The 20,805-nt window shown below is 35.9% G+C and overlaps 1 protein-coding gene across 4 annotated transcripts in view; it reads right to left on the minus strand.

Moving 5' to 3' along the window:
- The window catches only part of LOC136882047 (zinc finger protein OZF), a 42,956-nt gene extending 22,561 nt beyond the window's left edge, over positions 1 to 20,395 (minus strand). For all 4 annotated transcript variants that reach the window (XR_011018758.1, XM_067154553.2, XM_067154552.2 and 1 more), the window contains exons 1-3: positions 20,197 to 20,395; positions 18,843 to 18,922; positions 121 to 207 (exon numbers count right to left, since the gene is read on the minus strand). Coding sequence is in view for 3 of the 4 variants with exons in the window: in XM_067154553.2 (XP_067010654.2) it covers positions 121 to 207; positions 18,843 to 18,911 (156 nt within the window). In the remaining variant the exon portion in view is untranslated. The remainder of the gene's footprint in view (positions 1 to 120; positions 208 to 18,842; positions 18,923 to 20,196) is intronic.
- Positions 20,396 to 20,805: the final 410 nt, after the last annotated feature.

Below are 20,805 nucleotides of genomic sequence, written 5' to 3' on the forward strand. Positions count from 1 at the left end.
GATTCTACTGCAATTAACGCAGTTAAGTTAATGAAGAATTCTAAATATATGCGCCACGCTTGTGCATTCCCCATTTAACACCCTAAATGTGCAAGGATCGGTTAATGAAAAAGAAAATACCTCCTCGAGACTCAGATCAGTGATCGCAGCATGTGGATCATCCTTAATCTTCACTCCATTGTCAAAGGAATGGACAGCATTTTCCTCCTATAAGGAAAAAAGTGAAAGATATCAGGAGGTAGGTATGTTTTACAGCAGCAAAAAATACAACTCCATGGTCAAGCAACAGACTTGGGAGGAATATTGAACCAAAGGTCAAGATTATTAGTCTCATATAATTCACTAATGCTTTGTGCAACTAAAATATTGCAACAATAAAATATATTAAAATATTACACTGCAAGGAATATCACGATGATAGTCAAAAATAATCATGTCATAATAGAAAGACCTATTTTAATATATATATATATGTACCTCTGTATACATTTAGATTTAAATAAATTATTATCCCAGAATAATATGATATTCAAAGAAATTATTTTCCTTCAAATCTCTCAAGACATTTTCACCATAAAACCATTAATATTTACTTATATACTAGCTGTAGTACCCGGTCTTGCCCGATTGGTTTTTGAATGTTTACTTTTAAGATTAGTATTAATAGTTAGTTATGTGCGAAGTGAATTTTTATAGAAATCCTTTTTGGGGTATTGATTTTCAACATCTCTTATGAAGCTTTAGAGTTATTTAGATGTGTCTGATTTCAAGTTTTCGATTATTTAATCATGAAGTAAAACTATTCTTGTGGAAGCTTGAATTGACTGGGAAGTATTTGATCCTTTCAAAAAATTAATAAGGGGTAACTACATGTATGTATTAGTCATGCTATAGATATGACCTACACGTTTTCAACTCTTTTTGAGACTGTCACCAATCAGCCTTGTGACTCTAAAAGCAGTGGATACAATGCTAATGTCGGTCATTTTAGACTATTTACTAACAAAACCAATTCTTCCTCCCGTCTCAATGGAGGCTGAACGTGGACTTAACAGTATTCAGAGTGTCACAATTCATCTCAGGGACATATAAACATTGGATTAGACTTTAATATTGGTTATCCATTATTTTCAAATGCCATCTCCTCCCATTCCCCACCCCCCAGCTGGGGTTGGTATGTTTTATCTCCATAGTATTACTCTTCCAGATGGTAAGTCATATGTGTACCAAGATTCGTTGGGAGCTACTCTGGAACATACCCACATACACCCGTATGTAAGACTTAACCATCCAGAGTATCACAGTTCAAGTCAGCGACCTCATAAACGATGGTATTCAACATTAATATCAGTCATTTTTGTTTATTTTCATATTTCACCACCTCTACTACGAGTGCTAGGGGTGTTTTACACAAAAGTAGTTTTTTAGATAGAAATATGTGTACCAATTTTGTATGAGGGCTATGTCGGAAGAAACACTTATACATCCGTAATTTCAGTCATTTTGGGCAATTTCCTTTCCATCCCTTCTCAACTCCATGCCGATGGGGGCCGAAGATGGAATTCAGCGACGTCTGGAGTGTCACTATTCTTCTTAGTGACCAGGAAAACTATGGATTCGACATTATTTTTGATTATTTTTACATCTCAGTCCCTCCCACCCCACCCTTAGGGGTGCTAGGTTTACCATATCTCCTCACAGTTTGCCTCCTGGAAGTAAGTCATAAGTGTGCCATGTTTGGTTGAAATCTCTCCCGTAGTCCAGAGAAGTATGGATTCAACACTAATATAGGTAATTTTTAGTTATAATTATACTTTGCTCTCTTCCTTAGGGCTAATAGGGGTGCCTTGCCCTCACAGTACTTTTTCTAGAAAGTTGGTAATATTTTTACTACATTTAGTTGACACATATTCTGGAACAACATATAAACTTCCATAATATATAGTCATTTGGACATTTTTATTTCTTCGTCCCTTCTCTCTTCCCTGCCGATTGGAGCTTAACTTGGACTTACACAACATCCGCAGTGTCACTATTCATCTCAGCAACCATGGAAACTATGGATTCAACACTATTTTAGATTACTTTTATGTGTCACTACCCCCCTCGCCCCCCACCCTAGAGGGTGCTGAATATGGACTTCAGAAAACCCGGTGTGTAACTATTCGTCTCAGTGACCCCGAAAACTGTGGATTCAAAACTACTTTAGACTATTTTATACCTCTCCCCTTCCTCAACCTCTACCTGTAAGGGATAAAAAGTCCGGAGTGTCACTATTCATCTCAATGCCCCCGAGAGCTATGGATTCGACACTACTTTAGATTATTTTATATCTCACTTCCACTCCCCCACACCAAAGGGGGCTATTGTCGATTATTTTTATAAATCAGCCCATCGTCCCCCCCCTCGCATTTAAGGGTGCTTGTGGTGTCTTGGCCTCATGAAGTTTGTCTTCTGATACTAAGTCACAAGTGTACCAAGTTTGGTTGAAATTGCTCCAGTGGTTTAGGATATGTAATACATAAATATCCACATACAATGACAGATAGATTACATAGACTTGCCTTTGCCCATTGGGAACCCCCCAGTTGCTCTTCGTTAGGAGTAGGTGATAACTCATGTCAATCCACTCTTGATATTCTATATGTTTCACAGTTTCTTAAATATTTTACACATCTAATAGAGAACTACATTCTTCAAACTGGGCAGACCTATCAAAGTTGGTCCTATATACTGAAAGTATGTCTCGATCACGGCATGTTGGATTGTTATTTTCAAATAACAGCCAAGGTCATTCATGATGCTCCTAGCAAGGGATGGTACTTTATAACCCATAGTGACGTGTTCCCATCCTCCTATATTCAGCATTTCTTAACGGACTATCAGGATAAAGCATAAGCTGCTGTTGCCTAGCAACAATTTGTCCATCAAGTTGATTCAATCTTGGTGCAGCTTTGCAATTTAATAAAATTACATAAAATTCCTCATAATAATAACACTACCTATCCGATTTCATTTAAACCACTTCATAATCCCTCTCAGATGTAATAAGAACAAACTGTGAAAATTTCAGCGAAATAGATCCAGTAGTTTTGAGTCTATTAATTACAAATATACCAACATCCAATTATATATATATAAAATCTGTAAAGATTTTACATAGCAAAGTTAACACAATAACCAAGACAGTTTGTAGTAATTTCACCCTTCATTCTTAACAACACCCCAACACATTACTGTTTGAAACTGATAATTCTACCATTGCAGCAGAAGTAGTGATGGTAACAGTTGCCACATGGAACCAAGCCACACTAATAAGAAAAATAAGAATCCTATACAAGTCTGTTTTTTCTTTCTCTTCAAAGTGAGTTCAGCTATTTCCACACAATCTTAATCACCTGAAAATGGCTTACGTAACATTCAGTTAATTTGAAACTCCACAAGGTACTTAGGATTTGAATGAGGTGGAATCAAATGAAACCCATCCAGAACCAACTGCTCACTCTAATGAGGGCACATCAACCCATAATGAGGCTGCAGAAGGAGGAAACTATATTCTATCATTCTTGAGCAGGAGTTTGCAAAAGTCATTTTGCTGTGTCAACAGTAAGCAATATGTGAGAAATTTCAACCTGTTCAAAACTTGCATCACATTAAAGGAGGAAGTGTCCCGTCATATTGCCATCTAGTACCATTCATCACAATGTAAACCTGCATGTAATTAGCACCTGGAGAGTAGTTTGTAGGAAATTGTGATTAAGATTCATGACCACCATTCCTATAGACCTGATATGTCATCTTGTGATGTTCATTTCCTGTAGACTCTCAGGAAATTCCTGAACGACAAATGCTTCTGCACAGATGATGAACTAAGAACTGAGGCTCTGGAACAACAACACCCTCATAGCGTTTGATCGACATTTACCACTAGCTAAGGCAATGCGATGCATGTCAAAATTCACAGTATAACTTTTTCCTTACTGGATGAAACTGAACTTTTATTCCTTAAAATATTCCTACTTCTGTTTCCTTTGGAACTTCATTGTATTACCCAGCAACAATAAATAGGTTTTAAGTCATCACATCTCATACCAACTTAATATTTAACAAAAATATTGCACTACTTCCTCGTAAGCAATTCATGATTGTTTTACTAATTCTGACTTGACATGATGTCTCACGACAAAATTAATTAGTAACTTGTTCATAACTGTCAATATTCCCACCTTCCTCTACTTCATGATATTGCTCAGTATTTTAACCCATAAGGGGTCGCATCATGGTCTTTTAGACCAGGTGCACACAATGTTTTATTCTTTTGAAATAGTTTTGTGATATCAAGCGTCCTCCTTTCCTGTACCTTTCAATAAACTTGTCCACTACATGTGTTTATGTTCACTGTTCCCTCTTTCATCACAAGTCATTCAGTAGAAAGCTTTGTCTGTAAACCTGGTCACTTCCACTCTGCGCAACTCCTGGCATTGCCTTATTAACTGGTCCTTTACACCATGTGTGACTCCTGACGTTCGCCGTCTGCGGTCTTTGTTGTCGGTAAAGAAGTGTTTTTTGAGTTTCATGGATATATTTCTCTTCAATAATACAATGTGTTTGCTACAAAACCTGGTATTTAGTTTCATAGGTATGCTTTTCTTTAATAATAATTCAATAATAATTTACTACAAAAACTAGTATTTTGTTTTATGGATATATTTTTCTTCAATAATACAATGCCTTTTGCACTAAAACCTATTTTATTTCTTGGATGTGTCTTGCTGTGTATTTTGTTTCATGGATATATTTGAACTTAACAATTCAATGTGTTTTTGCAAGAAAATTGGTATTTTGTTTCATGGATATATTGTTCATTAATAATACAATGTGTTTTGCTATAAAAATATGATATTTTGTTTCATGGGTATGCTTTCCTTTAATAATACAGCTTGTTTTGCTATGAAAGATAGCATTTTGTATGAAGAATATAGTTTTCTTACACAATACAATGCGTTTTTCAAGAAAAACTGGTATTTTGTTTCAAGGATAAGTTTTTCCTTAAAATATAATGTGTTTTGCTACAAGAACAGGTATTGTATACCCCCCGCACAAATTGACCATGCACAAACCCATCGTACAACTATTTTGACGCAACCCCTACCGGATTAAAAATAAAAAGCAGAATAGAGGAAAACCATAAGATAATTTGTCACTATAATTGCTTCCTGCATGCTTATTTCATGTGTTAGTTTTATTAGGCAGGGTTATGTCTCAAAGATAATTTGTCATCTAAAGGTAACACTATCATCTGAGCCAGGAGAGCAGGCATCACCAAGAGCTTTTTCACAACCATCACTGTGCACCAGTCTCATTACTACTCCTCATTCCCATTATGCATTACTTACAAAGTAAATTTCAGAGCACACACCTTCATGATGATGACAGTCAAACTTCCAAGACAATAGTGACTTCCAAAAATTGACCATTCAACAACCAGATGGGTAAATTAAAATTTTCCCACAAAATAATTATAAGACTGATGTGGATTTAACTGAAGAACTGCCCATCACAGGAAATGCTAGAAACCAGGATTTTGAAGCACCTATTACTTGCTGCTACAAGGCTGTACATGTGCATATCCCACAATCTCTGTATTGTGTATGTCACTGTGTCATTACATATGAGTGAGTAAGTGAGAGGGGCAGACGTGTTCAGTGACCAGGTGAATGCAACACAAAATGGTGCTCGCAATAAAACAGCGCATATTTACTGTCAAATGTTATGTAAAGCTTGATTTGTGGAAAACCTGTGCAGAACTGCTTGTACAAGAGTTTAAGATGGGAAGTGTTTGAGAAAAATCTGTGACAAAGTCTGCAATGCAAAACTTAGTGGCAAAATGGATCAAAACAGGCTCTTTAGCGAATAGAAACCATAACAATCCAAAAAAATTCAAACACCAGAGAGCATTACTCGAGTGAAGGCAGGCCTGGAGTGAAGTCCAATGAAATCTCAATGCCCTTTATCTGTGCAAGTGGAAATTAAATTGAAACATTATCAAAAGGTCCTGCATCTGTATCCTTACAAATTTACTGTTATGCATGTGTTAAAGCATCCAGACAAACCTTCGCGTGTTGAGTTCTGCCGGCAATTTCTGAGTGAAATGGAGTCAGGACTTCCGGATCCTCAGATTTTCATTTCTTCAGATGAGTCCTGGTTTCTGTCTGTCAGCGTAAGTAAACTTACAGAACACACGCCATTATGCATCAAAAACTCATCAGTATGTCGAAAAGCCCTTGCATAATACCAAGATTTTTGTTTGGTGCTCGCACCATAACACGAGTTTTTCACCGAACCGTTAATGCTAACTGGTATGTACAGACACTGTTTAATCCATGTATGGATCAATTCACAGAAGATGAATGAATGTATGGATATTTTTAGCAGGACAGGCCAACAGCACGCACTGCATTGACAGCCCTCTCATGAGTGCATGAGGTGTTCAGCGAAGAAAGGACTACAAACCATTAATTTCGTCATTATTCCGTATTGAAAATTGCTAATCACAAAGTTTACACAAGGAGTAATTTTAATACCACCTATTCAATACAATTTATTCCACTATTGTGTGATGAAATACACATAGAAATTACCAGAATTTTAAAGGTACATGTTTCGTTCACTATTTATTGGGCATCATCAGCCTTGTTCGATCTTAAAACACACACTGGTCTGAGGAATCTTAACAATTTACAAAAAAAGACATATTGATGAACACTTACAGGTGTTGATACTGTGGTTGCATAATGATTGCAGCACGAAAAAATATTGAATAAAATAGATACATATACAAAAATCACTTTGAAAAATTAAAACGTTCGTCTAAAAGTAATTGTGTCACATTTTATTTTAAAAATAATCATGTCTGACACTGAAATGGATCTTTTTGATAAAAACCTTGAACAATATATATCACGCCTGGAGAACAGATTATCAAAACCAAGGCTTCACAGGATAAGAATAATACAGTTAAAAGATACAGTATTTGATGAAGATGAAGGCTAATATTTAAAATTAGGATGAAAATACCTAGTCAAGTTAGGGACCGTATAGGTTAAGACATCTTGGAATGTTGGATAAAAATCGTAGTATGTCGAGAAGTGCTAAAAAACATTGAAAGATTTAAAGATAAAAATTTCATTGTTCCGTATTGAAATTATTGATGTTAAAAATTAAATAACTGAAAAGGAGGTTCAACCTATTCAATACTACATTTCTTTCTTTTAAGTATTGAATAGGTTGAACCTCCTTTTCAATTATTTAATTTTTAACATTGAAGGATTTGTCGAAAATTCTGCTAAAATTATCCAAATAGAAGAGGGTAGGTCAAATTTCAATTTCGTGTAACCAGAAAATGCCTCATGTAGACGTGGAAGTCCATAGTAAACAATGTTGTCATTTCAAACAGACTAACGCTGCAGATACATTAGGACATACGTTACATCTTGAGAATGAAATGACAACATTGCTTACTATGGATTTCCACGTCTACATGAGGCGTTTTCTGGTTACACGAAATTGAAATTTGATCTACCCTCTTCTATTTGGATAATTTTAGCAGCATTTTTGACAAATCCTTCAATGTTTTATTAGCACTTCTCGACATACTACGATTTTTATCCAACATTCCAAGATGTCTTAATCTATACGGTCCCTAATTCAACTGCGTACTTACACCCTAATTTTAAATATTAGCCTTCAACTTCATCAAATACTGTATCTTTTAACTGTAGTATTCTTATCCTGTGAAGCTTTGGTTTTGATAATCTGTTCCCCAGGCGTGATATATATTGTTTAAGCTTTTTATCAAAAAGATCCATTTCAGTGTCAGACATGGATTATTTTTAAAATACAATGTGACACAATTACATTTAGATGAACGTTTTAATTTTTCAAAGCGATTTTAGTATATGTATCTATTTTATTCAATATTTTTTTGTGCTGTAATCATTATGCAACCACAGTATCAATAGCTGTAAGTGTTCATCAATACTTTTTTTTGTAAATTGTTAAGATTCCTCAAACCAGTGTGTATTTTAAGATTGAACGAAGTTGATGATGCCCAATAAATAGTGGGCGAAAAATGTACCTTTAAAATTCTGGTAATTTCTATGTATATTTGACCACACAATAGTGGAATAAATTGTATTGAATAGGTGGTATTAAAATTACTCCTTGTATAAACTTTGTGAAGAGAGGACTATCCACAGAGGTAGAGCAATCGAATGGCCACCTCAATTTCTTGTTCTCTCCCCCTGTAATTTTAACCTGTGAGCAAACTTAAGGGTCAGATGTACCCCAAAAATCCTCACACACTCGAAGAGCTACAGCTGCTATCCCTCAGCCAGAGCTGTTACGCTTGACTCATAGTTTGATAAATCGAGCACAGCGCTGCAGCGACATCAATGATGGTCATTTGCAGCATCTCCTGTGACGTTCATTAGCAAGGGCCAATCCCACGTCAAGTCCTTTTGTACATATTTTCCGAGCCGGTTTTATTCTGTCCACAGTGTACACAAGAATAATACAATGACTTTCAGGTAGAGGAAAAGTGAAGCCTCCTACTGAAGTCATGTCTGATGCTACATGGCAGCAACATTTGAGGCTCGGACAAGAAAATCCACACAAACCGCAGCCTTTTAAAATATTCGAACACTGTACTTTTAATAATGAATGTTTAAATAACCATACTGTCACATTCAATTACAATATCATATTACTTTTTATATCCTTAGGTGCCTTTCTTTTATCTTATGCACAACGATATCATCTTATGTCTATGCCATCACCAATATTCTTCATGCATCTGACTCATGAAACAACAACACTCAACTGCTACCACTTTAAACTAATTTATTCAAATCAAAACAAGGATATAGGGGAGATTGCTGCCTCTTACGTATTTTATATGTTAGATAATTGATTTTACGTTCGATGATGCCAAAATATAAATATCACATGTCAGAAAACTGAATCTTATTGAGGGTCATTTTAGTTCAAGTTTCATTATGGTACAGGTTCTCTACCAATCCCAGTTCAGATTTTCATTATGATACAGGTTCTCCACCAATCAGAGTTCAGATTTTCATTATGATACAACTGGTTGACCAATTATGCAAGGATAGCATCGCACCTGCGCTCAACGCACTAGCTTCACACTTGTTTCCAAAATCAAACATGTCGGACACACATATATCAATACAACTTCTACTTCCAATATTCCACAACCTCATGGCACATTGCCACAAATTCACTGCACCAACTGTACAATAAATAATTTATATCTGAAATAAAGCTAGGTTATGATAACCTTCTATCGAAGCTTTGAAAACATATGACATTCTCAAGGTCTCTGATTCACTCATGGAAAATTAATAACCCAGTGCATGAGCTCTGCGATCTGTTCAGTAAACTCAACTGTCAAGTGACATCTCAACAGAAATTTATGAATATTAAAAAAATAGAGTTATAATTATCATTGAGCATTAACAGTCATATGTAACTTGCCTCTCGACACTCGTATGGAAATTATAAAATGAGCGAAGTGACATACTCATGTCTTAATTATTGCCATTATAGGCCTGTTGCATAATGTACTATTTATTACAAATTCACGCTTATCCACCAGCAACATTATAGTGTAAACAAAGGCTACTTTCGTTTGAAGATACAACTGAGTAGCGCAAAACTTTAATAGTCATTAATAAAATTGGTTTTTTAATTTTTTAATTTTGTGTGGCTATTTCTAGCCGAGTGCAGCCCTTGTAAGGCAGACCCTCCAGTGAGAGTAGGAAGCATCTGCCATATGTAGGTAACTACGTGTTATTGTGGTGGAGGATAGTTTTATGTGTGGTGTGTAAGGTGCAGGGATGTTGGGGACAGCACAAACACCCAGCCCCCAGGCCATTGGAATTAACCAATGAAGGTTAATATCACCAAGCCGGCCGGGAATTGAACCCGAGACCCTCTGAACCGAAGGCCAGTACGCTGACCATTCAGTCGAGTCGGACATTAAAATGAGTGAAAAACATCAAGTGAAGATTAAGGTTTTAAACTATATTTAAATGTGTTTTCACAAATTTACAGGACAACAGCAAAGATTTTATATTCGTACAAAATGGACATTTAAGCTGTGTTTCTTAATTCTTGAAGACATCACCAAGGAATGGAATGTAAACTTTATAATATAGAATTAGTATAATGGTTTATAGTTTGTAATGTATAGTTTTTAAGCTGAAGAGGGTATAATAGACCAAACTAGTTCTATTGTAAATGGGATAGAATAAAGTATAAAGTTGTATAACACAATTTGTAGTGTTGAATACGTAGAAGTGTCCAAAAAAGTTAAGCCTAATGAAACTGGGAAATCAACACAGAAATCATGAAAATCATAAATTATGAGGGCTATTGGATTAGAAAAAGAGAGTGGTTGAATGGGTGGTAAAATTTCTAGAAAGTAGAACTTGGAGAATTAGAGAGGCTGAAGTGTTATCTGGTTCTGTAATGATTAAGAGGGCACCATTATAGGACCCTATATGTTTTCTTATATGTATATATGCCATGTGTAGAAGCTGGAATTACAGATAAAGCTTTTGCAGACGATGTTAAATTGCATAGAGTAATACACAAGTTACAAGATTGTGAACGGCTGCCAAAAGACCTTGATAATGTAAAGGGGATGGAAAGTCAGGTTATATGTTTCACGTAGAGGAAATGTCCCCTCAGTTTTAATTAATGTATTGACAGGGTAAAAGTAGCTCACTGGGGACCACTGTAAGTACTTAGCTGTTAATGTAAGGAAAGATCTTCATTGGGGCAAACACATTCATGAGGTTGTATATAAAGGAGAGGGCATACAGTTCTCCCTAGGACCTCTTTAATGGGAGTACTGTCCTGCTGTTTTTACAAACTGCCCTGCAAGCAAACGTGCTAGTTACATAATACTAATACAGATCTGAGTCACTGGGTGCTCCAAATCAAAATGTAAATACTGTAAAATTACTTATGTAAAAGATATATCTTCATAATTATTAGCATAGATGCATCAACTAACTTGGAGTTTAAATGTTTAGCTGGACTATCACGTAATGTGCGTGAGCGATGTTTGGATTAGTGTGGAATTGATGCGAGCTTGATTCTGCATGGCAACATAAATCCATATGGCACTCCACAGCAACCTAGTGGTAAGCCCCGGTGTTACATGATTATAAATGAGCAGTAGAGCACAACAAGTTCAGAATTTTCTTATTATGTCTTGTTTGTGAAAATAACACTGAAATAGTTCAACTTTTCAGTTAATACTCAGAGGGGGATACAGTGAGATTTTATCATATTCAGTTTCTATGTAGTATTCCTAGGCTGCATACTCTTCCTGTCATCCGGCTGAAGTAAATTTCTGGGGAGACCACTGGGGCATATAAGTCCCTGGTAAGACCCCAATTAGAATACAGTTCTATTATATGGGATCCACACCGGGATTACTTGATATGAGAACTGGAAAAGATTCAAAGGAAAGCAGCCTGCGTGTTTCTGACAAAAGGGTAGTGTCGCAAAAATGCTATACATTTAAGGCCATGAAGACTTGGAAGTAAGGAAACGAACTGCTCGACAGAAATCTGAACAAAGATATTAAATGGAGGATCAACACGACTTGTTATGTGGTGGAGTGACACCATAGAGTGCATTCCTAACTTAGCCTTTATCTCCAAATTACTTTTTTTGCTATTTGCTTTACGTCTCACTGACATACATATGTCTTATCGAAACGATGGGATAGGAAAGGCCTGGGAAGTGGAAGGAAGCGGCCGTGGCCTTAATTAAGGTACATTTGCCTGGTGTGAAAATGGGAAACCACAGAAGACCATCTTCAGGGCTGCCGACAGTGGGGCTCGAACCCACTATCTCCCGATTACTGGATACTGGCCGCTATCCCCAAATTCTGAGTTCTATCCTAGTTTTGTTCTCATTGATAAGTACCAGTAAGAATTCTCACTTAAATGATGTCTGCTAGTTCTAGTTTAAGAATTACATATCCTAAGGCAACCCAGCTTTCACTCCCATACAGTTAAATCTGTTCGAAAAAATAGCAGCGTAAGAAAGAATTTTGCCCAAGAGATCACTTATTTCTAAACAATAGTGCTGATGCATTTGCTAAAACTAGATTTGATTTTACTTAGCATAATACAATCCCAACAGAATACACATCTTAACCTCTTAACTGGGTATTATTGATGTGCTTGGTGTAACCTGCCCTGTGTATTTTTTCAGCAAATTGTTGTTACATGGTAGGATAGGCAGAAAAGTTAGTAATATCATTAATATCATTCACCTGTGACACAAAAGTAAAATAAAGGAGTTTTAATTAATTAATTAATTAATTAACTTTAATGTTAGACAAATGTTCAACCAGTTTTACATTAACTGCAAGGCCATTTACCTGGTTAGAGAGTTTGGCCCATATTTTACAGCCGAAAGTTGAAACAAATAAAAGCAAAGGATATTTATAAATATCATATCACGCATGTGACATTCTGAACCATTTTTCATTAACTGCAAGGTCATTTACCTGGTTGAAATTTGAGTGTTTTGCTCATATGTTGGCACCTAAAATTAAAACAAATAAAAGAAATGAATATTTACGAATTACACATCATGCTAGTGACAGTTTGAAAGGTTTTACATTAACTTCACGGTCAGTTACGTCATTTACCTCACTAGAACTGCGGTGATTTGTCTCAGAGATAATTTTCGAAAAGTGATGGGTTGCAATACTTTCCTGTTTTGAGAAGTACATACTGTTTTCTGGCTTATGAACTATCCCCTGCATCATTAGAAGTCCAATTAGCTTTTATCTCAGTTGGATTTGTATCCACCCAATCTCTCGCTAGTGACCGTGGTTTCAAGTTTGGATAGGCTTCTAAAATCTGTTTAGCATACACATTGGTCTGTTCAGCAATAAGTTGAAGCATATCATCACCTATGAACTGTTCAAAATATTCCAACACATTGGATTCATCATCGACGTCCACATTTACACCACAAGCACCAGAAAATACAAATTTCTGACGTGAAACACCATGCGGTGGGAATGGTTGAAACATGTCTAGCAGTTCACCTTCATCCAATTCGTCATGTTGTTCACCTTGTTCTTCATTGTCATTCTCTGAGCCACTTTCACTATCAGACTCACCTTCATCTGTATCAAACCACTCATCTTTGGATTTCTGAGAAGATAAATTGTCACAATCATTGTCTAAGTGTTGAACCATATAGCCTTCTTTGAGCGTTTTGAACTTAAGCTTTGAACTAGATGCTGCCATATTTGGCCTACTGCGGACAAGTAGCACCGCACAGTTGTAAAATAAAAACAAACAAGCTTCAAGAAGCATGACGTGGTATTTGCTGTCATCGAGCGGGAAAAACATCAATTAATACGACAATACACAACGCGGCAAAGTAGCTCGTCATACCCAGGAGATATTCGCGGTAAAAGACGAGTACATATATATTCATCATGCCCATTACCCTGTAACATTCAGCACACAAATATATACGTCATGCCCAGTTAAGAGGTTAAATACATGACATGTTCCACTTCTTTATGTCTTCATATCTGACATTCAGTCCTTTCATGTTTGTTCAAAACTGATATTGATTTCATCTCAAAAATCCTAATTCTCATGCCATATTTGTCACATCTCTTCTCCAAGACCAAGATATTAAATTGGAAGCTTCTTGCACCATTAACACTTTCACCACTAACACATTTCAACATGAGCCCTGGCAGTGAACTGGGTCTTTTTCCTGAATTTATTACTGGACATTATTACACAACAGCTAAACATAGTACACACCTGATTGTTTTTATCACATGAAGGCTTCAGCCATCCAAAATGACGATGTACATATTTGAATTATTTTAATTATACTAGTTTTATTAAAAAATGTATGGAAAAAGTTTTACGTTATAGTTATACTAATAAGCCTGCCCAACAATAAATATGAATCATTTAACGTGGCTACTTAAGCCACAAATAAACATTATTACACTTAAAATACAAAACTTACCTGTTCAGGATGATTTAATATAAAGAATTTCATTTTTTGTCCGTATTGACTCGAGATTTACAATGCTTATAAAGTTAAAGGTTTCCACCTATTCAATACATTAACATAATAATTAAATTAAAACATCACATGTTTATTTAAAATATAATATTAATATATATTAATATAATATTAAATAAGTCTGTCTACCAGGCAAAAAGCAAAGCTTATCTTTATAAGAGCTTACGTATTAAAATAGGGAAATTGTGCAAGGATATTAACTTTATCAAAAAATGCATTACAAATAAATTAACTCCAAAATTTCTAAAAATTGAAGGGCACATTTTAACACATCAAAGAAAAGTGCAGGAAAAAAACTAATAAACTTCGGCTTCAAAATGAATTGAAATTCTTACATAAGAAAAAATCCTTTCTGAATAACCGACTATATGAAACTCATCTCGAAATTACCAAACTATTATCAGCTGCACAATGGAACATCTTCCAAAATACAGTGCAGAACACATTAAATACGATACTTTTCCACAAACAAAACATATTAGACAGAAAATTCCAGGCTCTTCTCAATGAATCCAACTTCAAAAAAGTGCCATTCAGAAATGCAACCCCATACAACACACAAACTAAAAACCTAGCTCAAAATCTAGCCCAATTTCACCAGCCATTCGTAAACTTGTCAAAAACCGATTTTAACCAAGAAGAAATAGAAATTCTTTCCAAAGGACCTAAACATAATTGGCTTAATTATAATATCACTAACATGGCTAAACAACTAATCATTGAAACAGAGGCAGCTATTAGTAAAATGCCTACAGACACTCAAAATGAAGTTAGCTATGAGGCTAAAAAACAAATCAAAAACATCTTCAGCACACCAATTAACAATATAAACATATCGCAGCTCGAAGACAGAAAAACGATTTGTCAACTTAAAAATAAAATCAGAAACTCAAATGTTATTATTACCAAAGCAGATAAAGGCAACACCACTGTTGTTTTAGATCAAACAGATTATATTACAAAAACACAAAACTTTTTCACAGACAAAACTTTCACAACCACAGACAAAGACCCAACGCAATCTATTCAAAAACAACTTAAACAAATTCTTAAAAATACAACATGCCTGTTTACTGATAGCAAAAAGAACAAATTGATCAATATGAACCCTGACCTACCAACCGTAAAACCACAACCTAAAATACATAAAAATGGTGTTCCTATATGCCCTATAATAAATTTTAGACTGAGCCCCTTATATAGAACAGCGCAATTTATACAGCAATTTTTGAGTAAGCATTACACTTTTCAAGCTAATAAATCAATTCAAAACACTTTAAAATTAATTAAACAACTGGACAATTTCAAATTACAACTATATCATACTATGCACTCATTTGATATCACCAATATGTATGCTAACATTAAACCAGAAAAAGTTATACCAATCATCCTAAAAAACTTCCGCACTCATAGTCGACTCAGCCAACTGCAAATAGAAGATTTCATGCTAATTTTGAAGATTTTAACGTTATCACTGATGGACCTTCCACCCTAACACACCTCAATAACATCAATAATTATATCAAATTCACAATAGAATCTGAAAGCAATAAAACCCTAAATTTTTCAGACTTAACCATTACCAGATTCCCATCCTCTTTCAAATATAAAATCTACAGGAAACCGACACACACAGCTACAACAATCAAACACGATTCTGTACATCCACCCAGTCACAAAACAGCTACATATAATAGCCTAATACATAGAGCATTTAATGTACCCATGTCTAACACAGAACTCAAAAAAGAACTCAACACTACACGCAAGATCGCATTACATAGTGGTTACAACAAATGTTTTATAGAACGCATAATTTACAAATTCAAACACCAACCCAGGACCAAGTTACAAAAAGAAGTAACTAAAGTAAAAACATATGCTACTTTCACCTTCAATCACAATATTTTCCGATTAACGAATATTTAAAAAAAAAGAAACATCAATATCTCCTTCAGAACTAACAATAGAAACCTTGACATTTTTCACAATTCCAATGTATCAAATCCGTTTGATAGATCAGGCGTATATAGGTTTCATTGCAATGATTGCTCCAGTGTTTACATCGGACAAACTGGGAGATCATTCAATATTAGATATAACGAACATATCAATGCCATAAGATATAAGAAATTTTCAGCAACAGGCCAGCATGTACAGGAATACAAACACAATTTTCATGGTATTAACAACGATGTAGACATCATTGAAACAATGAACAAAGGCCTACTATTAGACCTAACGGAGCAATGTCACATTACATTAGATCAATATTACAATCCCAATTACTTTTTTTTTTGCTAGGGGCTTTACGTCGCACCGACACAGATAGGTCTTATGGCGACAATGGGATAGGAAAGGCCTAGGAGTTGGAAGGAAGCGGCCGTGGCGTTAATTAAGGTACAGCCCCAGCATTTGCCTGGTGTGAAAATGGGAAACCACGGAAAACCATCTTCAGGGCTGCCGATAGTGGGATTCGAACCTACTATCTCCCGGATGCAAGCTCACAGCCGCGCACCTCTACGCGCACGGCCAACTCGCCCGGTAAATCCCAATTACAATCTAAATGATCTTTTGGAAAAACCCATAATTTTATTTGACATGCTTATTTCAGTGATAAATAATCTAAAAATTCCTAAAAATCAATCAGTACATAAAACATTACGCAGTGCGCTGGCTTATTATCCCCAGCAAAGCCCATGCCCCCCTGACATGCAGCTACATGCTACCACAACCTCTCCAACTTCCCCTTTCCCTACATAACACGGCCTGCCTCACAGCTGATGCCTGCTGGCTGTCGCTTGACACTTCGTATTCAGTTCCTCATTTACACTACACACAGTCACATCGAGCTAGAGGTGAGTTTCATATATTATTATTTTCTTTCTAAACTACCGCGTTTGACTCTCGGTAACTTAATATTTAAATTCGTAATTCCTTTTTTAGGTCCATGCTGGTTCGAGATCAGGTTTAATCTGCCCAATTCCACCTGGCATTGAAATAATATTCAAGATCTCAGCCATAATCCTCAGCCTCAGCCAATCATTAACTTACTTTGAACAATATTACATAGCAGTGTTCAAGTTAAAGTAAAATATAATATATAAAAAACCAGATACTTCTCACAATAGTCAAACACAGACTGTTTTAAAAACCTTATTGAAAGGAAAGTAAAAACTTGCATATGATATCAACTTTACAGTTATATATTATGAGGAACCAAAGAACAACATTCTAGAAATTGTGTATCAACATGGCAGATGTTTTGAAGAACTAAAAATCAGTTTTATATGGACAACCTTGTATTTTCGCTAGGCCAAATTATAGACATGTTTAATCACCCCTAATAATTTTGGACGCACAAGATAATATTGTGTTTTTTAAGACATATTATTTTCTACAGAATAACTGGTCTTTGTCACTTAGCCACATTTTAATGTACATATAACAACTTAAAATTTGTTGTTAGTATAGTATGCTAAGCATACATTTTACACTGCACTAATAGTATTATATATATATTTTTTCTAATATACCTTGCAATCAAAATCTCAATGGCTGATGATGGCACGATGGATGTCGAAACCGGTCCCACAATGTATACCATATTTTAAATAAACAGGTGATGTTTTAATTGAATAGGTGGAAACCTTTAACTTTATAAGCATTGTTCAGGATGAGGAAAGCAATGGAAAACTACCTCACTCCTCATTTCCCTAGTATGCCTCTTCAGTGTCAACTAGCTATCTACGACAGCTGTTGGCAGAGCTGTAGAGGATCAAACCAACTTTGGGCTGAATACCCAATGTACACATACCTATTTAGGAATACTTTGTTCTTGAGTAGTAGCCCTGAAAACACTGGGCTATGCACAGTCCAACCTTGTGCTCCTTGCACCACCATATACTTTCGTTTTGCAGTACAGGTGAATCATCAGCCGGCGTCTCTTCGTCTAAGCAAAAAAATAAGCCCAAATTTCTGAAGAGGTGAAGTATTTATATTGTTTGTATATGGAGTAAAATAATGCAGCTAAAAACTTGCATTCAAAAGTGACATAGCAAATAAAGATCTTGCCCAAACTATCATCTGATATGTTATCTGGTTTGTAAGCAGAGTCTCCACCACAGTCATCTACAGTATTTCTGTACCCTCTTCTCACAATAAAATATACAAGATATCACTGTCATTGAGCTGATGTGAGGACATGTTTGTACAGTAACACGGCTGACATTGCAAAATATTTTGGCGCACTCTGCACTCGGCACATTGAATGCTTCGGTAGAAGACATGGCAAGGAGAAACTACCCTTTTTATTGTTTCAGTTTAAAGTTCCTGATAACTACTACATTCTAGTGGACACTAGATAAACTACTGCCCGTCAAACAAGTGACAGGAATCATACGGGATACACACAGCTGCCTACAATCAAGAAAAACACACCCGTATGGCATACGGGTGCCATCCACAACCAGGAAAGCAGTGCACCCACATCCCATACGGGCATAGTGTTGAAAGTGTTAATAAAACATGGACATAAGATAACCGGAATTGATGAGGTGTGAACCCATCTATCTGAAAAGGGTATTTTATAGACAGAATGTAGTTAAAGAAACATACAGTTTTATCCTTCTTTAGGGGAATATATTTTATGATAATCCACTTACAAAATTAGAGGTTTCTTCCGTATCTTCAGGCCATACTGGTTCACATTTGACAAACACAGGTTCCTCCATATTCTTTCAACCTGTGAAATACAAGCCATATAGATATTAAAACAAACCCAGCATACAAATTATGAGTCACTTTAGAATATTGTATTAAATATTGGTCATTCAAATAATATACTCATGAATATGTCCATGAACAAATTGAGAGGTGGTCATTGTTGTCTTAAGGAGAACTAACAACTTATTATGACTCCAGTCAGAGGAGGAGGAGCTCCAACCCTTCAAAACATGAAGCCATCCACAAGAGAAATGGAAGGAGTACAAAGTACAATTATAGATCTAGGCTATGCATATCCCATATGGTATAGTAAAAATTTGGCAAAAATGATTAGTATTAAAAATCATTGGTTTTTCTCTTAAATTTGTTTGGAAGGTAAATAACTGTTTATATAATACTATTTCCTTATTCCTTGCGATTTTGTAAATAAAATGATATACTGTTTAGTCAATGATTTTTGGCAGAATTTATATTAAGAGGCTCCTGCAACTCCAGTAAAATATCCCTGACGTTACAAGACTGTATATTCGAGGGTTAACGGCCAAATTAATTCCCCCTCAACCTGTACCCCTGCAACATAAATAAGTACCATAATAAAAAGTATGAAGCAATCGTTTGGTGGGCCGATGAGCTATATCTTAGGCCCCTTTAAACCACAAGCATCATCATCAATCATTTGGTATCATTCTTAAAATGAGTCAGTTAGCATGAAACTGAAAAGAAAAATACCCTATTAAATATACGACTCCGCGGTTTCATTCCGAAGTGGATTTTTCCACATAAGTTACCTGCCCTATTTTTAGAAAATGTAACACGACGCCCAGTTCAACACAGAATACTTCATCTTACCTCCAGAAGAATTGGATACATGAAATATTATTTGAACATATCTCTAAAATGATAAACGTTTGAAGTTATACGAGTACTGAAGAAGTAGAAAACTCCGATTTTAAATCGAGTCATTAGCTTATCTCACTTAAATAGTCTATATCAATCACACATACACACTACTGTTCTGAAAATAATAACTGACAGAATAATTATGTTACAAGAGTATTACGTCTACTCTCTATAAGCTACATGATGTTGGACTTGATTTCTAAACATAAATAAAAAATTTCAAAATCCGTGCTAAGTTGAATCACATCTGAGCATCAGTGTCATTCTCAGCTGGCACAAACTAACCAACTTACACACTTCTTATCCACAAGGATATAATACATAGAATCCAACCAAATACAGTAGAGTACAGTACAGTACAGTAGAGTCTCTACTGTATTTGATCCAACCTACCTCGAATCAGGAGAGAAACAAATTCTCAGCACGATGCACTACAAAAACATTATCCAAATCCAATTATGGAATATGCTATCATCAAACTAACTCAAATCCACAGATTACGAATCCATGATAGTTTCTGTTCATGAAATAGTTACACGGCAGATAGTTGAAAACTGATGCTGCCCCAATCCATCCATTTTACCATCTATAAATTTCAGAGGTTGTATGGCGAAATAAAGCAGAAAGTTATTTTGTTGGGTCATCAGCCTAGACGGAGCCTCCATGGCTCAGGCGGCAGCGCGCCGGTCTCTCACCGCTGGGTTCCGTGGTTCAAATCCCGGCCACTACATGTGAGATTTGTGCTGGACAAAGCGGAGGCGGAACAGGTTTTTCTCCGGGTACTCCGGTTTTCCCAGCAACACTCTCCAGTATCATTTCATTTCATCTGTCATTCATTAATCATTGCCCCAGAGGAGTGCGACAGGCTTCCTATCCTCGCCGCTAGATGGGGCTTCATTCATTCCATTCCTGACCCGGTCGAATGACTGGAAACAGTGTAGATTTTCATCAGCCTAGACGGAGATTGGATCCTGGAATACCACCACCAGAGGTAACGCCAAA

This window comes from Anabrus simplex, chromosome 10, assembly GCF_040414725.1.
Source record: "Anabrus simplex isolate iqAnaSimp1 chromosome 10, ASM4041472v1, whole genome shotgun sequence".
NCBI lineage: Eukaryota > Metazoa > Arthropoda > Insecta > Orthoptera > Tettigoniidae > Anabrus > Anabrus simplex.